Below are 26,905 nucleotides of genomic sequence, written 5' to 3'. Positions count from 1 at the left end.
TTGATATTCCCCTGTCCTTGTTGTTTGCGAGGTGCCTCTGAAGCCAGAATGCCTTTTCCTACAAAAAGTCCAAAGCTGGTATAGAGTCCATCTGTCCTGTCCATCCATCCATCTGTCCATCTATAAACTGTATTTGAAAGTGTATTTAGACCTCTCCATTTTTACGCAATACAATCTAGCTGACATTTCTATCTTTTAGTAGTTTAAGCAATATTTGATTAGCTGAAATGATATAGTATGACTAAATTATAAATTATAGTATGCCAGTTATGACATATGTAGTAGCTATATCTTGTGTCTTGCAGCACTACATTGGTAAATACAATTATTGGGACATTCATCCTAGCACAGATCGCGGAATATTTTTTTCTGGTAGGTTTTAAGAGCTGATAAATTAAGAGATTGTCTCCATACATTTGACACAAAACGACAAACGTATCTTACATATATATAAGCAGTTATGTAGAAGTAAGTACTTCTACACTTCAACTAGACAAACTGTTAAACTCAGCAATAAATAACATTCATGGGACTATAAAATTCATTATTCCTCCGAGGAAATAAATGGCAGGAATTTTGTTTGCGCTCATCATCAGTAATAGCGTAAGGGGGCGATTAATTTGTCCAGCGATATTTTCTCGACAGGATTCATTGAGTGGTATTAAAGTAATTCCGATTTCCTCTCAAGCATAGTGTCCAGTCGTTTGAAGCACCTTGGCTACGCGGACGCTTGGATGGTGCCCTTTGATGTTCGGACAATATCGAATGAACTGTGCTTCGAAATCTATAGTTACGTCTAGGAAGTGTTGATAGCTGCGTGTTGTGGAAACATTGAGGTGAGATTGTTTTTTTTTATGAGTCAGCTGTTGTTGTAATTTTTGTAAGAATAAGTAGTAAGGTTGCTTTAATTATTGTGTACGTTAAGGATTCATTTATTAAATTCTTCAATTACGCTTCTTTTTAGAAATAGTGATCACTTCGCACTTTACGGTGAAATTTCTACTAACAGTATTGTTTTAGAATAAGTAGTCTGTCATCTTTCTCTTTCGTCTCATCGTGTCTGTTTTGTCTCAATGTGTATTTTAAACTTTTTTTTCGGACCCACACGCAGAAACGAGCTCAATTAAATGAGATAATTAATTACCACAGTCTTTATATAACATTAGATGAAAACATAACCAAGAAGTCCTTGTAACCGAAAAAAATTGAAGTTATACTTTTGTCGCGCCATGAGTGGGAATAAAGTATAGGTGTAAGGATTTTTGTTATGGAAACGGTTATGTTGTAGCGTTACGATCTGAATAATAATATCAAATTAGTATCGGTTTATAGATATGATACGATACGAATACAATGCGTTATTCAATTCTACGACAAATAAAACGACAGGATAAAAAGTTTCTTTTTTTTTTTGTTACACCAAAAAACCTAAATGTGTACGTAAGGTACATACACACGCTATTTTCTGTATTATTTTCAATCAATTGTGGCCTTAACCCTTCACATCTATTTCTAAGAAACCCATTATTAATAGGACAGTAATGGGTTAATGATGTTCAAGATAGATTGAACTCATTAAATTCTTTTTGTTAACACTGCAAATGGTCAAAATGTTTACATTGTGATCTTTATCAACATCAACCCACTGTCTTACTTCTTGACGACGATTCCATTTATAATGAGCCGGGTTTAAGCTGTTGCCCTGGTGAAGTACGATTTGGTAGACGTTCACACCTTTGGAGGTTTTTTACGTCCAACTTCAATCTTAAGCCGATATTTTATCTCACTGGTAAAGCATGTGATAATAATGCATATTACATTTATTATATGTAATATGCATGTATATTCAGTAGATGTGAGAATCGGCTACTATCTATTTTTCATACCCCTAAGTGATAAGGGTTTTTTACCGTTAACATTTTTTTTTATTTATGGCAACACAACGTTTGCCAGGTCAGCTAGTAATTTTTACTATAAACAAAAATCAAAAAATCACACATGTAATTAAATTATGACCCTTAAGCTGAAAATTGACGACGCATCTGTAATCGGCTTCAGATAAACCGTCTGTTCTGTATGGACTTAGTTAGGGATGTCCAATGTGGCAATGACAATGTCCATCGATGGCAGTGACCACTTATTAACCAGGGAAAATCACTTATCTGTATCACTCACCTAAAACTTTTCACTGTTTATTTATTTACATGCCATTAGCAACACACACAATACATTATATAGTACTTAGAAGTACACTATAGTAGTACGTAATAAGGCTCGTATGAGTGCCAATTATAGGCATGAACAACGTTTATATATTAGTTTATATTTTAAATTTGTATGGAACAAATCGAACGATACGAAACCATTATAATGCTGACTGAGCATGGTAATACTGAAACAACCGCTACTGTTGCCCAATAGTTTCGATCTGTGCCATCTAACTATGATATAAGTGTTAATGATATAAGTAGTGGGACAGTAATGGGTTGTTGATGATGATGATATTGATGATGATGATGATAGATGATGATAGTATTTATGTGCTAAAATTTCATTTTTTAAAGAATCTAATATTTAGTTAATATTCAACGATGCTCTATAAAATTGTATTCTATTATTTTAAAAGTATGTTTCGTTGAGATCGGAAATTTCACCTGCCTACGTATTTTGTTAGGCATAAAGTTTTATGGTCCATACTTGAAGCTGTATCTAATAATGAGCGGAGCTGTTATCTTTACTCGAACTGAATTTTTTATGGCATGCAACATGAAAGAGTTGGGTTGGTTTTGTGTGACCCAATTTAATTTAGCTAGTAGGGAGACCATTTTATACATTATTATTGGATAAGAGTTGATATTCTGTCATGTTTCATTTGATTTTAAATTACATTTGATAAACTAATATACAAAAATGGGGAATAAAAAAATAAACCTATATTATTTTTATTATATAATAAAATGGTAAAAATTAAATTTATATGATGAATCTGTTTTTCTATTTATTTATAATAGTAAAAATGTTACAAGATTGTGAAGTAAATTTGAAGTATCGGGGTAACTTTTTTCTGAATAAGTTACGTACCATACGGTAAAAATGAATGAATGGATTTACAAATGAATCTTAAATTTAGTTATTATGTTATTTTAGCGACAAAATCATAAGAGTCCTAATATCCCGTGCAAACAGGAAACCATGGCTACTGTACACTCTCGTTTTATTTACCTTAGCAATGCAGACGCAATGATAAAGTATGAAGCGGCCTAATTTGTTTCATCAACAGCTGTAACCGAATAAAAATCGAGTCAATCGTAACTTTACGATAAGTCGATTGAAAAGCTTTGAAATACGAAAAGGATTTACGATTCTATAGTATTCTAAACACAGTTAATGACTATGAACTACATATAAAAAGAGTTAGCTATTAAAAACTAAAGAACCTAAGCTTTAGAAAATCGGAATAAAAATCTACGATACTATACTTATATAGTAAATATTTCACAGTAAGTTAACACCTAATAGACATTATCATGTAAAAAAAGAAGAAGAAGGTTTGGCATTTATTACATTTGTTTTATAAAAAAAAGTGGTTGCTGCTTATGCAAATTAAAACATTAGGTATGTTTATTTTTTAAGTCTCAATTTGCCCTATGTACCTATCTATGATATACCTAAGCATCCCATCTCTAATTTGCATGACCTATTTACTAAATATTTGCTTTCTAAAGACATACTTTGAAAATTATTTAAATTTGAAAGTTATTTTTAAAATAGCAAACCTTTGTAAACCGGCAATTATGTGAAAACAGATTATGGCGCTACTCATAAAATGTCACATCCAGTATGTGGATCCATAAATCAATTCAATAATTCGAACAATTAGAAATGACAACATACAAGCCGAAGAGACGTGTTAATTTACTAGCGAAATCTATTTAAATAATTGCCGCTAAATAGTACGCGTAAATTTTTCGCATCAGGAGTCATCATTTGAACTATTAAATTATCTACGAGTTAAATACGCTTTGGTATTGTCGTAAGAAAAAGTTTTTTGGTTAAAGTTGTTTAAATAACTGTGTATTAAGATAAAACAAACGTAAAATAATAAAAAAATCAACGGGTTGCACTCCGGGAGTGCCGGCAGAAGTGAAAGCTTTCGAAACCTAACCTGAACAATAAAATAAAATAAATAAAAAATGAAACTGACACCCATTGACATATTTTTTCTATGCTGACACCGGATGACATCATGACTTATGCAGTTTGCTTTACCGTCTTACGAATTTTCGATCAGACAACGTATCCTGTCGCTAGTTTATCTTTTATTACCTATCACAAAAAGTGCACATCGCGGCTAAAAAAATTTTGACTTAAGAAATCTTCAGCACATTTTGTAATTTTATAATTATCTGTATTTCAATGGTTTTCTTAATTAAAAGCAAGACTAAAGAACTTTGTAGTTTACATTCCAATTCACCATTTTGATCAGTTAACGTATTTAAAACGTTTTACGTATAATACGAATGCTACAGATCGTTATCAGTGCTGATAAGAATTATGCAGTTTAGCACACTGACACAGTACATGTATGTCGTAAGGGTTTGGTAATAGGACCCAATGTTTACCAGCTTCTGTTGACTCTCGGAGATAATGTAGCAGACACGACACATTCTCCTAATATGTTAGTCGCTAAGTAAATATGAAAATATGTTAGTACTTATATTCGTGAATGAAGAAGTTTGTAAGGAGTTTAAATGGACGGGGATTCGTAATATTTGGTGCTTTTTGGTTGGGGTAGATCCGATGAGAAATTGAACCCTTATGAGATTAGTCTCATTTCTGTTCATTAATAGAACGAGTAGAATAATTACCGAATCGGATGAACAAATAAGACTGTAATTCGGTTCTTTAAGGAATTAAATGATTTGATACTCGGCATGTAACAAACTGAGAAAATAAAAAAAATATTCTGATTTTGTTGGTAAATGTTGCAATATAATTTGAATAAAAATATACCTACTCTGGAAAGATGATGTAATCAGTTTAATGTGATTCATGTCTTCTGATAAAAAATTAAGACTTATTTTGGACTTATAACAATTCTAAGCACGTAGTATCATTTAGCTATAGGTACTTAATTTAGTACTCCCGTCCTATTTGAATAGATTTACATCTTCATGTGCTGCAGTGAGTAATCGATTTGCTATTTCCATCATAAAAGTCGAAAAAGTCGAAATATTTGTATGTGTTTATCATTCAATACAACTTTCTTTCGTACCTTACGGTTTCATTCCTGTGATGCGTTTTATGGTGTTTCTCACGAGATACAGCCTCTTATCTTATGACTTCCTTCTTGTCGAGAAGTCAAACAAAATCTTGATGTTATTGAGTGAAATTTATTCATTTACCACCATGATTTATACAATGTAGAGATACGGGTCAAGCACTGTTACATCTTTCAGGAAGAAGCTTATTACAACCTTTTATTTATCTTAGTTCGTATGTACGTGAGGGTCATTTGTAACAGATTTTTTAACCAGTGAGATACGAGCAATAGAGCTGAAATTTTGCATACACGTTTGATTGAATGACAATGGCAAATGACCTACTTAGTTTCGTGATGTTATTCCAAATTCAGTACGGCGGTTGCCCTAAGCAGTGGACTAATAATTATTTTTGTGTCATGGGAGTGCCATTGGATTTCGTGCTCGATAGCTTCTTGTATAGTTAAAAAGTAGTGGATATTATATCGGATATAAATAAATATAACCTTTTTTGTTTCAGAAGAAAACCCGGTACCGAAGAAATTGGACTCATTGAGCGTTAAAATGCTGCTGATCCACAAGGGCGTTACATAATTGTGTTTTAGTTCTTTCTATAATTGATTTGAAATAGTTTTAAAATGAACAAGCAAAAATTAAAAACTGAATGTGTAAGTGTTTAGTGACGGAAATGGAAAAAGGGCAGCTCGTTTGGTGGACGAAGAAGTCCTTTTGGTAAGTAAACCTATTATTATGTTTTATTAAGTATTTTTAGGGTTCCGCACCCAAAGGGTAAAAATGAATGTTATTACTAAGCCTCCGCTGTTTGTCCGTCTGTCAGTCTGTCACGGGGTTCTATCGCCTAAACCGTAATAGACACTTGAAAGAGTATATATAGAACAAATACGAAAAATAAAAAAAACGTTTTTTTTATGGTACCGGAACCTTCCGTGTGCGAGTTCGACTCGAACTTAGACAATTTTTTGAGTGAGTACCGCCTTCACATAAAGACAAATACAGAAACATCTGTGCCCTTACCATGAGTTTTTGAGTTTTGACAAATATGACTGTTTTGGTATTTGTTTACGTATTTGCCCATACTATTTCAAACCAGCGCCCCTAGCGGATTGTGTCAGAACTTGGAATTTGTATGGGCCAATACGTAAACAAATACCAAAACAGTCATATTTGTCAAAACGTAAGAACTTATGGTAAGGTTACTGGACTTAATGAAATCTGAAACTGAACCCTGAACTCGAAGGCCCGGGTATATTCAACCACACTACTCAAATGCGAATAACAGTAGAGTCAGAATAGTGAAATAATTATTCATGTATGACATTTTTATTGCTATGACATTCATTAGCATATCAACACACAAAATTATCATAAACAAAGCATCTTACAACCCTAATCACGTAATGAATGAACCAACAATCTCACGATAGTTTACAGCGATGTGTTCGAAACAGTATTCACATACCATATAATGTCCGCTATAGAAATGTTTATTCACAAATATTCCTACGAGTTGAAACGGTAAACTTTTTATGAGTACTCGAGACTCCTTCGAGAGTAAAAGTAAACAGAAATTAAACGGTCCATTCAGAGAGGAGCACGTGCTCAAGGATTAACAATGCCAAGTGCGAGTCGTGTGGTAAACACAAAAAAAAATTGATGGTTTATAGCTTAGAATAAATTAATTTATTTTAATGTTTGGTATTTAGTTAATATACGTATCTTATTTTATTGTTTTTACATTTATTTAAAATATAGAAAGCTTTAGTGATCATTTTATTGCACTCAATTACCACATTCTTGATTTAAATCATCATGATCAACCCATTACTGTCCCACTGTTGGGTACGGGCCTCCTCTCTGAATAAGAAGGGGTTAGGTCATAGTCCACCACGCTGGCCAAGTGCGTTTTGGTAGACCTCACATGTCACATACCATTGAAAACTTTTTAAACATAATGATTAAAAATTTATAGTTATACTAATAATAACTATAAATATAAAATTGATATATACCTAAAATATGTTATTGTACATATATCTACATATACCAATAAATGCATTGAAGACAAAAGTATCAAAAGTAGGTTTAATAATTCACTTTATTCATTGGTTGACGTAAATATAGGGGGAGTCCGGGAGAGTTTAGCAGGTGGGAGATATTAGCCACTGCTCATAGAACCTTTGTAGAACTAGATATTGCGACGTTGTCAAATTTCTTAAACTCCATAGGCGCCCCCCACCTCGCTTACGCGATGCCGTTGCAATCGGCAGTTTGGTTTAGAAGTGAGAAATTATAATACGTTTTCGTGCCCGGAAAGTAACTTTTTTACAATTTTCTGTATTTGATTTCTATTGTTTACTGTGAATAAATTTCAGCACGTATTTATATACATTGTAAGTGATAATATCCTAGTAACATTCACGGCAGACAGCTTGTACTTAGGTGTCATAGTTTTTTATAAAAATTTAATAACAGACAGCTTGGCGTGGGGTGGGAGACATTACCCCGGCGTTGGGAGGAGACCTTACCCAGGGTAATCTCTCCCGCTATCAGTCTCGTTTCTCCCGCAATATTTTTTTATTTTATTTCAGATAATCATCCAAAAAGCCTTTCAAATATAAGAAAAAAGAAACAGATAGAAACAGAAGTAATTTATATTTGTCAGTAATAAGAAATGCTTTAGGCCATATTGATAAGCAACAAGTTTATCCAAATCAGCTTTAATAAAAAAAAAGCGTTACTGATTTCTTTGAAAACCTCAAAACAACAAGATTTTGTCAAATTTAGGGAGCATTTTGTGAAATATTCCAACGCGTCTCTTCAAAATCGTGTTCTGTTTATCCTCGACAACCACGAAAGTCATGTCATTATTGAAGTCGTGAAATACGCAAAATCAAATGGAGTAACTTTGCTGACTTTACCACCCCATTACAAACATGTTGCCATTTATTCATCTTTCAAGACTAGATATAACTCAGCCATGAATAATTGGATGATAAGTAACCCAGGACGAACTGTTACGATCTACAATATACCCAGATTTGTAAGAACTATTATGTCGTAGACTATTAGCTAATCCAATATTTTGAGTGGATTTTGAAAAACTGGGATACACCCCTTTAACCCCGACACCTTTACAGATGAAGACTTTTTATGCTACGCGGTAACAGATAGAGGAATGACTATGAACTGCAAGAGCAAGATGTTTCTTCGATTTCTTAACTCTCAGTAGCTGCAGAACTACCTCCAAATGTAACCACTATCGAATTACATTCAACATTTATTGTACAACGTCAATCAGAGCCTTCAACATCAGCATCAGTATTCATAAATGAAACGTCTAGGGCCAATTCACCATCAATTTTGGCCGAGGAGGAATCTCAATGTATATATATATCAAAGATGCCCAAAGTACCTTGTTCGTGTCCTCATTTACTAACTAACATTATGTACCATATTCTTATGATTCAATTTGTATTATGTAGAATTACAATATTTGTAGAATTACAATTTTCAATAACTATTTTGCCTATTTTTAAACCCGGGTAAAGGCTCCCTAGTTGGAGGGTCAAGTCTCCCACCCAGGCGGGAGATATTAGCCAAATGTCAATTTGGTAGAAATCGTTAATTACTCATAAACTATTAATAATGTATTAAACTTTCTTATAAGAAAATATAGATAAATAATGAGGCTTCAGATACAATCTATAGAAATAGCAATTTTGGAAGAATGGAAAGATTTATGAGCATTTTAGTGGAAGGCGGGTAATCTCTCCCGGACTCCCCCTATGCTCCGTTTTAAAAAAAATGTTACCATTATTAATTAATAGCATAACTAAACGGAACCCTAATAAAATAAGGTCAAGTGTGAACCCCGACAATGTCCTGAGCCTGTGAACTTACAGCCTGCATCTAAAGATAAACCGGTTATTTTTGAACGTGACGTAGGACCAGTTCCTTAGTGATTCTCAACCTTTTTCTCCGGATCATAATATGTATCTGTTTTAGTTATTATGATAGTATAAGCTTGGTTTGGTTATCAAAAGTGAATTACAAGACTTATAGTTAATTAATATTACAAATAATAAATATTAATGTGTAAAGTTTTGTATATATCTTTTTCGTGCAAAATAACTTCTTTGCCTTTTATGGTTAATTGGATGTTCTGATGTCCTTAAATATCATCATAGGATATTATACCTAATTTAGGTATTATATTTTAAAAACAATAACAATTTGACAATATATGATAGAACCCAGTTCCAATTCCGAAATTTCTTTATCCTATAATATGCATCCATATTCCATAATCTATAGTTTGAGAGCAACTGGCCCAGTCGCATGTTCTGATGTAAAAATAATTTAATGGCATGTGAGTGTGTTGATTGGTGTGACATAATTATTCCATAATTTATGACGATGAAGTGCATTTATCGTGTTGACTGGCTTGAATGCCACCCTGTTTTCTCACTGCGTGGCATAGATCTCATTAAGATCATCATTCCTAGTAAAATAACTGGATTATGGGACTTGAACCAAAATAGAAGATTTACTTAAAACGGTACGGGTCCAAAAAAGTTTCAAATTTAAATAAATATTCAGAAAAAAATCTCCAACAATTTTCGTGGGCAGCAATGTGGTGAAGTACGCTTCATGTATCCTAGTTGTAGATAAAATACCTTGCAGTTTATATAAAATTAGCTGACCCGGCAAACTTTGTACCGCCTCAAAATCTATTTATCAAATATTTATATTTTATATTTATCAAATATTTACATTTATCAATAATTTATATTTCATATAAAATATAGCCTATGTTACTCGAGGATAATGTAGCTTTCGAATGGTGAAAACATTTTTAAAATCGATCCAGTGGTTTTTGAGCCTATTCATTACAACAAAACTAACAACAAAGTTTTCCCCTTTATAATATTAGTCTAGACGACACTTAATAAGAATAAAATGGTCTAATGCGTCTACACGTTTGTCACAATCTCCAAACCTTTATAAAGGTTTGATTTGATCAAAAGCTATGTTAGAAGCGCTTGCAAACATACACAAACCAAGTCGAACGTTCTATCCAAACAATTGAATTTGTGACGATTGGCAAGGAAGCGGACTTATATTTACATTTCTTGAATATTCACTCTTGCTTTTAGTTATAAAATCGAAAAGGAAAGATGTGTGATAAATTAGTATACAGATGTATTATTGTAAAAGTTAATGCTAGTGAAGGAATATATTGTATTTGTGGAAAGCTTTCTGGCTTTTAATAACAGGTACACTCAAGTAACAAGTGAATAAATCAGGTAACTACAAACGGTATTTGAAGTCGTTACCATAACTGTTCGCGCTAAAGTCGCCATTCATATCTCCAAGCGTAATTGAGATAACTGTTAGCGCCCTTACCACCACGTCTATCATTGAAGTTGACACATCGTTACGAATTAATGTGTCTATCGTTTATGTTGAAAGCTAACATTTCCTGTTTTTCTTGTTAAAACATCTTAATCGAAGTGATTATCTACAGATGTTCCTATCAAAACATGTACGGTTAATTTGTTAATATAATACACACATCATTTCCTAGTTTGTTTAATATCTCTTGATAATTTTAACAGCGATAAATGAGCGCGAGAATCAAAGATACGCATTTTACACATATCTCCATAGAACTGTATTTTTACCGAGCTTTTGCCCGCGGCTTCGCTCGCGTTACGAGTAATATTTGCATCCCCTATTTTATCCCCTTAGGCGTAGAATTGATCAAAATCCTTTCTTAGCGGATGCCTACCTCATAACATCTACCTGCATGCCAAATTTCAGCCCGATCCGTCCAGTGGTTCAGGCTGTGCGTTGATAGATCACTATGTCAATCAGTCACCTTTGAGTTATATATATTTAGATAATTTAAATGTATTGAAACATGAACACCATCTGGTTCTAACCAATGTTTGAAAATGTAGTCCATCAGATGTTAAGTGACCACTGTCACCCATGAAGATCTGTCACGTAATCGAGGGTCAGGAAGACATAGAATCGGTAGCAAATGCGTTACTGTCCTTGCGAAGTTGGATCGTCACATTTTTATTTTTAGGGTGCGGTATGCAAAGAGTATAAACGACAACTACCCTCCGCTGTCTGTCCGCTTGTGACAAACGGAGAGACAGATGTCTAACTCTTGAACCTAAATAGATAGATTTTTTTAAAGAGTACGTATAAGGGTCGCCGCTATAGCAACGAATACTAAAAATAGAAAAGTTTGAAAATAAATGGGGTTCGCTATACAAGAAACTGGTATTTTTTCGAGCTTTACGCATTATTTATGACTGCTATAACAACAAATACTAAAAATAAGCAATTAATAAAAATTTGGTAGTAGGGAATTATCTATGTGCGCGTTTGTCTTACACTTCGCCAACTATTCAGCTCTACCACACATTTCGAATTTGAACCTAGCAGCGTGCATCTATTACAAGGTAGTAATAATACAGTAGTTGAACCACGAAGATAACTACTACCAAGTAGGAAGGTAAGTATAGTCCGCGTAAAACTGCTAGTCCGCTCTGAATATAGAAATTAATCGCGTCGCCATAGCAAATTGTATGATTACACCTGCTCGCAACAACTTCAGAACGGATTAGCAGGGGGTTACTACCATCTGTTAAAACAATATTATTTTAATCATACACTTTTTATGCAGGAAATTTAACTTTTTAAGCAAAATATGATCATTGCAGTTGGTTTTATACAATGGATAAGCGAAAAATTAATAAGCGTTTAAGTTTGTTGAACTGTGTATGACGGAATATTTTACTGTTTTAAGGAGTAAAATAGTGGCAGGCAGTAATGATTTTAATAATTACTATGTCGTCCCTACGTCTAGCACCTTAAGTGGTTGTTTAAGCTCAATCTTTCCCATAACTCCACCACCACATTCTGTTTGTCCGTCACCTTTTATAGAAGCCATAGGTCTTCATTATCATTCCCTTCCAATTGGACGCCAACGGAGAGTAAATCCAATTACCGCTATTGACATGTTTATTTTCACTTTACAGTGTGTGTGGTGTGTGTGGAATCATGTTTATTTTCAATTATATCTGGTTTTGTGTAAAGTGTCGTTTATCCTTACTTCCTTACTTAATATTATAAATCCGAAAGTAACTCTGTCTGTCTGTCTGTCTGTCTGTCTGTCTGTCTGGTTGTCTCTTCTTCACGCCTAAACCACTGGAAACGATTTTAATGAAATTTTGTACAAAGATAGTCTGAGACCCGAGAAAGGACATAGGATAGTTTTTATCCCGGAAATCCCACGGGAACTGGGGATGGCGATTGAAGATCGATTAATCGGAGAATCGATCTTTTGGACCTAAAAAATCGATTATTTTCATATCATAATCGATTATATGTCATATTATTTTCTTATGAACGCGGGCGAAGCCGCGGGCAAAAACTAGTTGTACTATAATCTTAACACTGACATTTAACACTGACGTTTGGTTATAAATTTATCGTAATTGTCAACTTCTTTATTTAATTAGCGAGTTATAGTACTCGTAGCTACAAATCACATAAATCTTTTTTTATTTAATAGATGTCTACGGCATGTAACGAGCATTAGGTGAGATTAATATTGATCAACAAATTCTTAATAAAATTATTTTTAAATGAATTTTTTTAGTTGGACATTTATATACTCATATAATGTGTATAATCGTTGATTTATTACTGTTCGTAGATTTTTTATAATAACCTCTAAAAATAAGGTAAGCGGGCTACCTCATGAAAAGTAGACACCACTGTCTTTTTTTTTTTTTTGTTTACGAGGGGGAAACCTTCAAAAGGTACCCGGTGCCGTGGGAGCGACACAGGGTTATGTGGGATTCTTACCGCACTAAAACCTCCCTGGTGGCCGTCCTCAGCGTTGCCAAGAGGACTCCGGAATCTCCTACGGAACGCTACTGGAGTCCTCTGAACGCGTTGCGAGTAATTTTGAGTATGTTTAATTTTAATTGATATCGACTGAGCCATATACCAGCTGAGAAATTTAGCATGCCATGGGAACTTGTTGAATGGGTGTGCCATAAAGATAAGTCGCATTACGTCCAGTTAGGGCGTTTAACATAAAAATAACGGCGATCGGCACTCAATAAACCACTTAAGATGTTCATTAGGCCACGGGCGTCCATCGTTTGATCGGTTTAATGTGGAGTGCAGTGCGTCGACGTATCGTTAGCTTTGAACGTCTAATGGAGTTGTCAGATTGCGCAATGAGAACTGCATGGGCGTTGCAATAGGGCTGGTGATATACTATTTCTTTCTATTATCTTTTTGAACTGAGATTACGTATGGTTTGAATGTAGGGTTGTGTTGCATTGGTTTTGAAAGATATTGTCTCAGGCATATTTACTCGTAAGACTAGGAGTAAAGACACGATTGTACTACCGGTTCAAAACATTTATTGCAATATGTTCACTAGGCCACGGATGTCCATCGTTTGATCGGTTTAATGTGGAGTGCAGTGCGTCGACGTATCGTTAGCTTTGAACGACTAATGGAGTTGTCAGATTGCGCAAAGAGAACTGCATGGGCGTTGCAATAGGGCTGTTGAAATAGACATAGTTTTTCTCTTGCCTTTTTGAGTTTGTGTATTGGGTTTGTTTTGCGATTGTTTAGGATCAAAATAAAAATGTACTTGTACATTTTAGATGCTTGTTAAGGCCAAGGGTGTCCATCGTTAGATCGGTTTAATGTGGAGTGCAGTGCGTCGACGTATCGTTAGCTTTGAACGTCTAATGGAGTTGTCAGATTGCGCAATGAGAACTGCATGGGCGTTGCAATAGGGCTGGTGATACACTATTTAGTTTAGTTTTAGCAGATATAGCCACGCGTAATGGAAGATACACGTAAGTGTCAACAATTTGATGAAACGTTGTGCCAAATTTTAAGTGATTTTTTTCTGAATTTTGAAGCATTGTCGTTTTCAAATAATCAATTGTCGAGGCAAATAATTTTATTTTATTTCAATTAGTAGTTTAATTGATTGATTATAATTCGTTTGTTCCCTACCTTGTTTACAATTAATGAAAGTATATGCAAGAAAATATCGTATGTGCCAACCCTACTGGATTGCCCGAATTGGGAAAGCACCGGTAATTGGGAAGACAAAGCGGGTCCGTGTCGCACCGACGCACCCACAACGATCTTTACTCTTTCTTGTTTTCTCAGACAATGACTTTGTTTATGTTGTCAGCTCGTTACATTGACGTATAAACGAAATAGACTCCGGTTGGGTAATATTTTTATACGCATTATTATATGTTGTGTGATGTCAGTCTAGAATAGCATCATTCCTTTTGCAATGGATGTAAACTGCTCTACGCAAAGATTTTTTTTTATAATATAAGTGTAGCAGACAAGCATGCAGTCCACCTGATGGTAGGTGGCTACTGCCACCCATGGACATCTGTAATCAACCCCAGATAGGATTAGGTATTCCCACCTGAGGTCGGCCGCAGATGCGCCGCTACCCCTGAGGACTAAGCTGGAACGCCTCGGAAAAGTCTGTCTCCCTTACTACACCTTGCAAACTAGAACACAGCAGCGCCTTACACTGCTGTTATTAGGTAGAAATAGGAAATGGGGAGCAGTGGTCTTGTGGGATGGAAATTTGGATCCTAGGGGGAAAATACTACTTGCTATACAGCTTAGACCTGATTATCATATAATTATGCGTTACGGTGTCATTGTATAAGACTGATACAAAGAATTTGACGCCCAGTGAAGCTGGTATCTGAATGTCCTGTGTCTATAAATAACGATTACCTAGTGTACAAATCTTATGTAATATAGGAAAGTGTTTATCTTGTTGGAGTCTATTTGATTACATGTTATGACTCCGCATGTGTAACTGGAACAAATTAGTTGAAGTTTTCTAGTGAATGACTTCTGAATAAGAAGTCATAAAAAATAATATTAAGACACTAAAATATCAACTATACTTAGTAATTTGTCACTGTATTCCAAGAGATGATTTAAAAATTGATCTGTGTTCATGCCTGAGTCATAAGACCTAATTAATTGATTACGATTTAAGAATTGGTAACAATAGAATTATTCTTTGTTAATTTGTATTAATTACTACCTATAGGTAATATTTATTTGGAATCGTTGTTATATAATGAGAATGTGTATTTACATAACTGTAATATAACACTGGTAATTTGAAACTTCTTAATATAAATTCAATATTAATTAACAGATGGCACTCTTAATTCGATGATATATTTGTTGGAAGCACTGTTGGCGCGGTTATTTATAAAAATAATAAATACATTTGCATAGTATTAGGGCCGTGATAGCCTAGTGGTTAAGAAACTCGGCATCTCGATCGAGGGGTCCGAGGTTCAAATCCCAGGCACGCACCTCTGATTTTTCAAAGTTACGTGCGTATTAGAAATTATTTATCACTTGCTAATCTGTGAAGGAAAACATCGTGAGCAAACCTGTATACCTGATAGATTTATAAAAAAAATCTCGAAGCTATTTGAAGTCTACCAATACGCAGTTGGCCAGCGCGGTGGACTATGGCCTAATCCTTCTCATTCTGAGAGGAGACCCGTGCCCAGCAGTGGGTCATAATGGGTTGATGATGATGATAGTATTATGTAGTCGTGTATAATATTTGTCTGAATAATGATTATTAGATTTGAAAAACGATTTTGAATTTTGCTACATAGCTGATATTTTTAAGTTTTAAAATTATATGTCAATATAATATCCTATATTCTTTAATTAGTTAAACGTCTGGTAATGTGTATTAGTTTAGTAAAACAAACTATACGTATGAAATATAGGGCAGATTTAATGTGAAACACATGTCATGTTCTGTCTTATCATTGTTGATTTTAATCGAATTATTTGCTTTAAGTTGTTCTAACTTGTCGTAATAGAGCGTTTCTTGAACCATATTTATTATTTTTATAAGAAATATTTATAGAAATAATATTTTATAGAAAGAGGTTTTTAAATTGGTAGGTTTCACCTTTGAAAACAACTTTAAGGTGCGTAGGTTTCCTCGCGATTGTCCCTGTAGTTCCGGGACTAGAATATGGCTACGGTATCCCCTGCCTGTCGTAAGAGGCGACTAAAAGGGGGCTTCCGGGGTTGCGGGCGGCAAGAGTGGGAGCTCGAACCGTCCAGTAAGCGTCCCCGGGAAGGACAGCGGTATGTGTGGTCGCATACCGTCGTGAACACCAGATGGTTTGGGAGGAGCGAAAACTGCTCTCCCAGGGCAGAGCCCGAAGCGATGAGGACGGACGTAAAAATCCCACATAACTCAACGTCGCTCCCACGTCGTCGGGTACCTTTTAAAGGTTTCCCAATCGTTAAAAAAAGGGTTTCCTCGCGATGTTTTCCCTTATTGTTAAAGCCAGTGATCATAAAATTCAAACGACCATTAAATGCATAGTTTTGTTATAACTTCAAAAAGCTAGAGACGCCTGGGATTCAAACCTTGGACCTTCAGGTTGAGAGCTCAAAACAATGCTTAACTATAAAAATATCAAGTGTTATTGCTTTTATTTTCAGGGCTGCTGTAATAATGCAATTCGCAATGTTCACAACAGCGACCAACGTCACTACACACACGACACCGGTAAGAAATATTTAATATATTCATGATTTATATTAAAGACTATTTTTATCGAAATATCGAAAATAAATATAATAACAGAAGTCCATAGTAAGGCTATAAAAAATAATTATGCAAGATTGAAAGGGAGGAAGGAGGTCGATTAACTCTATATGCTACTATAATTCAACGAATTTATTATTAAATTGCATATTATTCATACGTCATATTATAATTATGTATGTTTTAAATTATTTTACTAAACAGTTATATTATTATTTTCCAGATAGTAGAAGAACCTAATGGGTATGCTTGGAGCGCGTGGAGCAGTTGGTGTGCGTGCTCGAAAACTTGTGGAGGAGGTGTCTCCTTTCAGGAACGACAGTGTTTACCACGGTATACATTAAAACTACATTTAAATTGAAATGGGATAGTTCGGTATTAATTAGACTCTTACATTGGAGACCTAAGTTCACGACAATTTAAGATTTAATCATAAACATTGAACAAAATATTAAAATTATTTACAATATTATAATAACTTAAACTAAATTAATAAAACAAATAAAAATATTTACAGAAATCAAAAAATTACTAAAAATTATAATAAATAGAATAAATGAACCAGATCGCTGCCCCGCGGTAGAGTACCCAAGACACTAGCAGCAGTCGTTGTATTGCCAAACTTATTTTTACTTACTTCACAACTCTTTTGAAATCACATATCTATCTTCAGATTTAACTTAAGTATCTCTATGAATTTTAATGAAGAATTTAAACATACAGGTTTCCTCACGTTTTCATCGTTTTGTTGTTTTGCATTGTTTGAAACAAATGGTAAAATTCAATGTTTGGTAAGATTAAGCTGTAGCTGAAGTGGATACCTGTAAAAAGTTAGTACTGGCGTGACAAAAACCGGTACCCTTACCATGAGTTTTTACGTTTTGACAAATATGACTGTTTTGGTATTTGTTTACGTATTGGCCCATACTATTTCCAAGTTCTGACACAATCCGCTAGGGGCGCTGATTGGAAATATTATGGGCAAATACGTAAGTAAATACTAAAACAGTCATATTTGTCAAAACGTAAAAACTCCTAGTAAGGGTATAGAACTTGATCGAAATTACGAATGGTACATGTATACCTTAGTCGCTGTTTTTAACATCCTTAATCAACACAGTAGGTTTCTAACACTCTTCGCTTGCTTAAAACACTCTTACACGTCGTAACACAAAAAAACAATTATAAGCATATAAAAATTATAATCATATTATTCACTCCTCACGAAAAACCTCTACTTAACATGTAGCCTATCTCAGATAACTTAGCGGCGCCGACACGGTTAAAGTATGGTGTACTTATACAAAACGAAAATTATGTATTGTCCGTTTACACGCCTGTTACATCCATTTTGCTTAAGGACTTTTTAATGTTCGGTGTTTATGAGATATTCTTATGAAGTATTTTAAATATTAAAAAACTTCATAAGAATACCTCATAAACATACGTAAATTGTACCTTTTTTATTAATTTAAAATGTATTAAGAACGAGTAGGTACGCCATATTAGAGAGTTAAAAGTATTATTTTCTCGTCGTTGAAATAATTTTAGTTGTTCTTATTATTTAGTTGTTTGTCGGGAATCAAACCCAGAACTTTATGCTTGTGGTTACCTCCCGTTACTACTAGTACTACTACGTATCGCTATGAAAATGTAAAGATTTGGTTTGTCTATACTAATATTATAATAAAGAGGAAAACTTTGTTTGATTGTAATGAATAGGCTCAAAAACTACTGGACCGATTTAAAAAATTCTTCCACCTTTCGAAAGCTACATTATCCACGAGTAACATAGGCTATATTTTATATGAAATATATTTGATAAATAGATTTTGAGGCGATACAAAGTTTGCCGGGTCAGCTAGTAATAAATAATATGAGCTACATTTACAGACAGGCAGTTCAATTTTATCTATGTGTATGATACTAAGCCATAAGAGATAGCTAAGTATCATGTAAAATTGATCATAAAATGATTATTACACCGTAACAAAGTTATAATTTAGTTAAGTTGCAGTCAAACAGCGTTAAGGTCAAGGGTGAGCCGATCTGATCGAAGGTACTTTATCGACTGGATTGTAATGAGGGTAATATAAGCTGAATTTAAGATGTTGAAGATCATGCAGTAATGCAGTTTGCATGATTTCACATTTCGATACATTAATTCGCAAATCAGCTAACTCCATTTTTGTCAAAATGCTTTTTTTTATTTATTTTGATAGTAAATGGCGTTGAACGAAATCAAAATAAATAAAAAAAAAACATTTTGACAAAAAGTGGAGTTGGCTGAGTTACGAATTAAGGTATCGATTTGTAGACTTCAAACAATTTGATTCCTATTGAGGTCGATTACAGACGTGGTTACCCTTGAGGAATAACGTGGTATACATGGTGGATGAAGTAGGCGTAGCAGAAATGTTGTGGCCCGTTGTCCCACAGTCAAACCACGAAAAGTTATACCATCTTACAAGTGACGTCCATGTAAATATCATCATCAACCCATTACTTACATTAATTATTAAATTACATTACTGTCCCACTGCTGGGCACGGGTCTCGTCTCAGAATGAGAGGGATTAGGCCATAGTCCACAGCGTATTGGTAGACTTCACATACCTTTAAGTTTTTTTTTTTAAATCTCTCAGGTATGCAGGTTTCTTCACGATGTTTTCCTTCACCGTTTAAGCAAGTGATAATCAATTTCTAACACGCACATAAATTTGAAAATTAGAGGTGCGTGCCTGGGATTTGAACCTCGGACCCCTCGATCGAGAGGCCGCGTTAGTTAACCACTAGGCTATCACTGCTTTTCCACTAGGCTATCACTACTGCTTTTTATCATTTAAATATGGTAGTTCATATCTTCCACCATAAAATCTTAGCACGCATATACCGTTGAAAATGTACTTGCCTCGATAAAGTGAAACCGATACCATACCATTAGAACATAATTAAAATGTTGTTAGAATAAGGTAATAAAAATTCTTAATGTTTGTACACGAGACATATTTATAGAACACGTAAAACCGCGTGTCTGTCTGATTGACTTCTGATTACAATTACTGTCGAATCCGTTAGCAGTTCACGTCCTATGAGTTATAATAAAGTATAGACCGAGCACACTTGGGTACGAACTATAAGCACACGTAAGAACACCATAACTATGCACGACATAGGGCGAACAGTAAAAGGATTCAAATTAAAATTGTGTGGCTAAGTTAATTTCTAAATTTTTATTTGTTTCAATTAAATTTAATTGCTTATTAATTTGTTTTGATAAAATGAATCTTGTAGAATATAGTGAAATGTGCCATGAAAAATAACAGAATAATAATTTTATGAACTGAACAAATTTAAAACAGTTAGTCGTTAAGAACGGAGTCTATGCTAATTATTACTCTACGGTCACAACGCTATTTACGTACAAATGAAAGCTTAAACAGATAAAGTAACTGTCGGAATAAAGGATTAACAGGATATGAACCAGACTAGGCCATAAGTAGGTAATTAAAATGCCGTCCCTCTTAATTAGAAAGGTGGGGCTTTGAGTAATAACTATCATTATTTGGGGCGATAGGCGATTGATTAAATGTTTGAGGGCTTGAGGACATAAGTGCTATCTCTTTGTTGGGATGACAGGGGTTTTTAGATTTGTAAACAGAAAAATATATTTATCTTCGTTTTTGTCTTGGCTTAGTAAACAAGATAAATGCTGCCACGCTTTGGTGTGGTGTAGTAGATATTTCCTGTGGGAACATATGAATAATAGTATGTATACACATTATTATATAAAAATGGTTTATCGTGTATTTTTTTTAATTTATTTTTTTATTACTTTTCGAGTTTCGAGGACGCAAATATATTAGATGAAATTTATGATTTTTATACTCATACTAGTGGGTCCAGGGCAGACTCTGAAACAAAATAAATGTATGTATTGTACCTACATACATTTATTTTGTAAGGTTTTACCAATAAGCTTTTTGTTTTCCCTTCCTCTCTTTCATTAATACTTTGGGTATTAAATGTAAGGAGGTACAGAGTAAGGAGTTAGGAGGTGCATAAGAAAATTTGGCGCAAAATATTGGGGTTCCGATATATTGGATTTAGATTAACGTCACTCAGCTAATAATATATCGCCTTACATACCAAATGTGTACGAAAAATTCCAGCCCAAAATTTCACGCGCATACACTACTACAAACTAGGTAACTTAAATAAAAGCTTGTAAAAATGTTTGGATCTAGACAATACTGCCGTTTAACACATATTAAGCTGGTACCAAAAATACATTCGCAAAATAATCCAATAATACATACTTTACACATTCAAAATCAGTTCAACGGTTTCGGTACTTTAGTACGGTATGTCAATACGATGACATGTGATTTATTAAGATAAAGGTCATATTCATTCCAGCTGTAATAAAAAATCTAGTGTATTAAACATATAGAAGTGTATATAAATATCTACTCGATAAAAAATGGCGCCAGACGCCGAACCACTCGGATTCATATAAAACAAAATGAAATGTAATTTTAAATGAAATCACCTGCATTCGCAAGAACGTATAAACGGTGCCTCGGAAATAATTTTATCTCCATTTCTATCAAGTGAATCCAGTCAGTACAGATTACCTTCTGCTTCGTGTCTTAGTGTTAAGGGTATTGGCATACTAAAAGCTAATAAATATTTTTATTTTTTTAACTATATTGAGGAGGGCAAAGGCGTTATTATTACGTATGTCTGTATTGTTTTGAAAGCACTTCCGAAAAAAATTTTCAAAAGGAGAAGATAAAATTGTATTGTTACACATTTTTTATTGTGGCGATATATGTATATTGCTATATGTACAAAGTACACAGGATAGTATTTTTAACCGACTTCAAAAAGGAGGTGGTTATATCATGATCATGAAAATTAAAAAAATGTGTGATTCGTTACGCGAAGTATTTGGACAGGTTATATAATCTTTAATAATAAGAACTTGAATTGTAATTGATGGCCATGCACGCTGAAGTGAAGACACCAGGATCCTCAGCGAACTTGATAAGCAAAGTACAAAGTTATCTAGCAGAAAGACATTTCTAAGAGACAGGTTCTAAAATCTATAAACATTATTTTTCGTAAAATGGATACTAAGTAAAAAAAAAAACAGAATTACTTGATTTACATTTAAGAAATTTGCTACAATTAACTACAAGTAAAATCGTAGATCGTGTCTCGCTTACAGTGTGGCGCTGCCCTAAAATGTAGAGCATGAGATGTATTCCTTCATTAAAGATATTCTGTGGCAGTATCCTGCTGTTATGGCGATTTAACAACCTCGAACAGCCTCGACAAATTAACTCCGAAACCATTTGTCACGGGGCTCATAGAGTCCGTTGTAGAGTAATAGAGCGGAATCAAATATTACCTTTATTCTGTTGTTGAAGAAATACAAATCTGTGTAGCGTTTACTTGTAATGTGATATAAATAATAAAGCCTATATCATTTTTTAAAAATTGTCGTGATTTTAGTCACATTACTTAAGTTGTTTAGTTTAGTATGGTTACTTAGTTATAAGCTTGTTTTGTGGTATTATGGGTCACTCTGTAAAGGGCTCTGTACCCTTACCATGAGTTTTCAAAACATTCCAAAATTTTACGTTACGTTTACTCGATCCATTATTCTGTTCCGTTTGCTTCAGTAGACTGAGTTACTTCAGTAAACGTAACAATAAGTAAGTGCTCAAGTATTTTTGTCTGCCTCACATGTTCGCAAAAAAGAGAGACAAAACATAAAGCGCCATTTTGTCAAGTTAGACATTTAATGTTACGTTAATTACACTATAGTACTGATACAAACCGCTAGGGGGCGCTGATTGGAATTTGTATGAACAAATAGGTAAACAAATACCAAAACATTCATATTAGTCAAAACGTAAAAACTCATGGTAAAGGTACTGATCTCTTTTCTTCTATAGCTTTTAACAATTGCGATTCGTAAATAAATTAATGAATGCCTTAATTTTGGAGATCCGTATTGTATCCACCAGAAGTAGCAACGAAACTGACTTAAATTGAAGTCATCCATGCCTTTTATGAACTTTTGCAATATATTTCATATCGAATCTTATCTAAAATCGGGAACTGAGATGAAACGCTAGAAGACTTTTTAAACTCAAATATGACATCGTTATAGTGCTGTTATAAGAAATTGAGAAGCAAGATGATTAATATACATGCATACAATTTTTAACAACGATTAATATAATTTAATATCTTTCAACGTATAAAAATACGCTTAGTTTATTATTAAGTAGCCTAATAAGCCATATTATCGTTTAAGTAATTGGTCTTCCCTATTTGAATGATATATCAGTTACTCTTTTTTTACACCTAAATTAGATTAACGTTTAGAGTAATTTGTTGGCGGCGTCGTTAATTATATTACAGGACTCTTTGTGGTGCCGCCTCCCGGGTTAATCTGTATGTTGTTTTGTTGTTTAATTATAAAGATTTATTGGCCTTGTTAGAACTGTTGTTACGGGACCATTCATAAACATGTGTATAACATTTAACTAAAGGTACTGAAGTCACAAACATATAAGTTAAACATATGGAAATTTAAATTTTTGATTTCGAAAAAACGAAAGTAAAATTGTAAAGACTTGTATGCTTTACTACGCTCTTCAAAGTCGCACACAGCAGCGCTTTACTACAGACATAAGCCAAAATAGGTGTGGCGGAAGGTGGTAAAACCCTTTGTGATTGAAATATAACAAAGTTCAATCACAAAGGGTTTTCTACCTTCACAAAATAGTGTATAACCCTAGCGTACTAACGGGTGTGAGTGAGCCGATAATAGAAACCTAATAGGCCCTTTGTTTCAGATCGCGAGCGGGCAACGGAACCCTCTCGCCGCCGGTGATCACGGTGCGGGTAACGCGGCAGGCGGACTGCCTCGGGGTCGCGAAACGATACCACGAGTGTAATACAGCTGTGAGAACTATACTTTTATTTAATTTTGTTTGATGGTCGATTTTTTACCCTTACCTACATTTACATTATGAATTAAAAAAATATTAAGATGTTACAAGTTAATGAAAATTAAATATATTAGGATACTAGTTTTTGCCCGCGGCTTCGCCCGCGTTTCAAAGAATATGACATACTAACATACATAAAACTGGAAAATTCGTACCTTCATTGGAATGAAAGTGGCGCCATCTACCGAAAATTGGTCGTACCAACTCTGAAACCTTCGTGGGCTCATGGACTTGATCAAATGCATAGTTTAAGTTTCAATCTTTACTAATATCGATTAAAGTAATCAATTTTTTGGTCCAAAAGATCGATTCTCCGATTAATCTATCTTAGATCGCCATCTCTAGTTTCCGTGGGATAAAAACTATCCTATGTCCTTTCTCGGATCTCAGGCTATCTTTGTACAAAATTTCATTAAAATCGGTTCAGTGGTTTAGGCGTGAAGAAGAGACAACCAGACAGACAGACAGACAGAGTTACTTTCGGATTTATAATATTAGTAAGGAAGTAAGGATCGTCAATCGCTACCAAATGAAAAAAGAAAGAAGGTACTGAAATGCGTGGTATGGTATGCATAAAATTTGCATTTAGTTATTACCTATAACCTTATTTTCGCACTCAGTCTTGTTAAAGAGTTCATTTATATCCACAGAATCAGAACGTATCAGAAGCGTGGCGTGGCAGACAAAGAGTATTCTGCTATACAATGTGCATTCACGTATCATCATACCGTAACGCAGCCGCGCTGAGACGCGCACTGTCTGTCAAAAAATTGTGTACTAAAATATGTTTTTGTTTATTTGTTTTGCTTGTTTCCGATCCGTGTTTGACACGTTCAATGTCTGTAGATATAGGTTTGCCACGAATTGTGCGGGCTTCAATAGTTAATTCATCATCATCATCAACCCATTATTGTCACACTGCTGAGCACGGGTCTCCTCTCAGAAGGAGAAGGTTTAGGCCATAGTCCACCACGCTGGCCAAGTGCGTATTGGTAGACTTCACATACCTTTGAGATTTTTTTAATAAATCGCTCAGGTATGCAGGTTTCCTCAAAATGTTTACCTTCACCTTTTAAGCAAGTGATAATTAATTTCTAATACGCACATAATTTTGAAAAATCAGAGGTGCGTGCCTGGGATTTGAACCTCGGACCTCTCGATCGAGAGGCCGAGTTTATTAACCACTAGGCTATCACAGTACAATAGTTAATTAATTATGCGTTATTCTAAATAAAATTGAATTCCCCACACATTTCGCATTGAAAATAAACAGTTCTTCCCACGAAGGACGCCTTCAGCTAATAAGAGGTAATGATTTGTTCAATCGACACGCTCCGTAAAAGCGTGTAAAGGAGTTTACGCAATGCACTGCTCTTTGCTTAATTAATTACTTCCGTTGCTTTTTTTTAAATTTTAAAATTACCGAATGTAAAATAAAACATATACTACGAAAAATCATATTTTTGCAAATTTAAAAACGAAGTAAGTTTGTAAATAGTTTTTACATTTAATTAATTAGAAACATCGTTTTTCTTCGATAATCGTGAATGGGTTTATTTTTATTTATTACTTAGCAGCATAATAATATAGTAAGAATCCAAAAATGTGTTGAGTGTAAATGCTCATCGGGGCAGGGCCAGATAGCGTTGCCGCGCTCGGTCTCCGGTTTTGTCCCGTTAGAAATCCCTAAGTCCTGGAAGGATCGTGCCTCTATTCGGACTTAAATGTTATGTAAAAGTGGTAGAACCCTTTGTAGTTCGACTCCGGCGGCACCACCGCCACCGTATTTCTGCCTAATAACAGCAGTGTTAGGCGTTGCTGTGTTCTGTTTTGAAGGGTGTATTAAGGGAAACATACTTTTCCGAGGCGTTCCAGCTTAGTCCTCAGGGGTAGCGGCACATCTGTGGCCGACTTCAGGTAGGAATATGTGATCCTGTCTGTGGTTGATTACAGATGTCCATGGGTGGCAGTAGCCACTTATCAACAGGTAGACTGCATGCTCGTCTACTACTCCTATATTATATAGAAAAAAGAAAAGTAGGTACCTACCTATGTGTAAGCTCCTTAAGTATGTACCACTCGCACGAGTGATTTCTGATTTAAAAGCCTTACATCGTAAATGTTTCCGTGATTAGTATTGTTCCGTCCGGCCGCACGAGTTATGGATAATAAAACAAACAATAAATGTTACCTTACAATTTATAATGCCTTTATATGTTGTTTGTTTTGATAATTCAGTGATTTAGGCTAAGTAGTCGTAAATTTTATATTGATAACTGTTTCATTAGTAGAGTCGTTGAGTACATGTTAACAAATAGGTGTACTTTTGTTTCTTTTATTCGTTTTATTTATTGACACGTGGCGGAGTAGTCATCATAACAGTCTTTGCGTAGAGGGTCGAGTCCGATCCCCGGACAAATTTCAAAATGATAAATTTAGATTTTATTCTCAGGGTGTTTGTGTATTTGTTTATATGTGTGTCCATGGCACCCATTATACAAGCAATCTTAGTGTGGGTTGTGAGTGACGAAAAGGAAACACCTTAACTTTGTCACATTTATGTTTGTCTTACAAGAAATATGTTTTGGCTTAATGATAAGGTTTAGAAAGGTTGTAAAGCTATTCTAAATTTATTTCTTATAATATTTCTATATTTTAGTCAAATATGCCCTTAAGCAGTGATAGCCTAGTGGTTAAGAAACTCGGCCTCTCGCTCGACAGGTCCGAGGTTCAAATCCCACCTCTGATTGTTCGAAGCTATGTGCGTATTAGAAATTAATTATCATTTGCTTAAAACGGCGAAAGAAAACATCGTGAGGAAACCTGCATACCTGACATACCTGAAAATTCTTAAAAAAAAGGTTTCCAATTCGCACTTGGTCAGCGTGGTGGACTATGGCC

The 26,905-nt window shown here is 34.5% G+C and overlaps 1 protein-coding gene across 3 annotated transcripts in view; it reads left to right on the top strand.

The window, feature by feature from the left end:
- The window catches only part of LOC140752588 (thrombospondin type-1 domain-containing protein 4), a 122,972-nt gene that overhangs the window by 33,017 nt on the left and 63,050 nt on the right, over window positions 1–26,905 (top strand). Inside the window, exons 1-5 of one of the 3 annotated variants that reach the window (XM_073086930.1) lie at window positions 688–836; window positions 5,782–5,993; window positions 16,869–16,935; window positions 17,198–17,307; window positions 23,849–23,957. In XM_073086930.1, coding sequence (XP_072943031.1) covers window positions 5,926–5,993; window positions 16,869–16,935; window positions 17,198–17,307; window positions 23,849–23,957 — 354 coding nt within the window. In that variant the 5' untranslated portion in view covers window positions 688–836; window positions 5,782–5,925. Of the gene's footprint in view, window positions 1–687; window positions 837–5,781; window positions 5,994–16,868; window positions 16,936–17,197; window positions 17,308–23,848; window positions 23,958–26,905 lie in introns of those variants that run through there. The other 2 variants (XM_073086931.1, XM_073086929.1) reach the window with 2 other exon arrangements.

The sequence above is a fragment of the Epargyreus clarus genome, unplaced genomic scaffold (genome assembly GCF_041222505.1).
Source record: "Epargyreus clarus isolate Ecla_fem2 unplaced genomic scaffold, WU_Ecla_fem_2.2 ptg000024l, whole genome shotgun sequence".
Lineage (NCBI taxonomy): Eukaryota > Metazoa > Arthropoda > Insecta > Lepidoptera > Hesperiidae > Epargyreus > Epargyreus clarus.
Note: the sequence above shows the minus strand (reverse complement) of the source record. Positions and strands in the feature narration are given on the sequence as shown.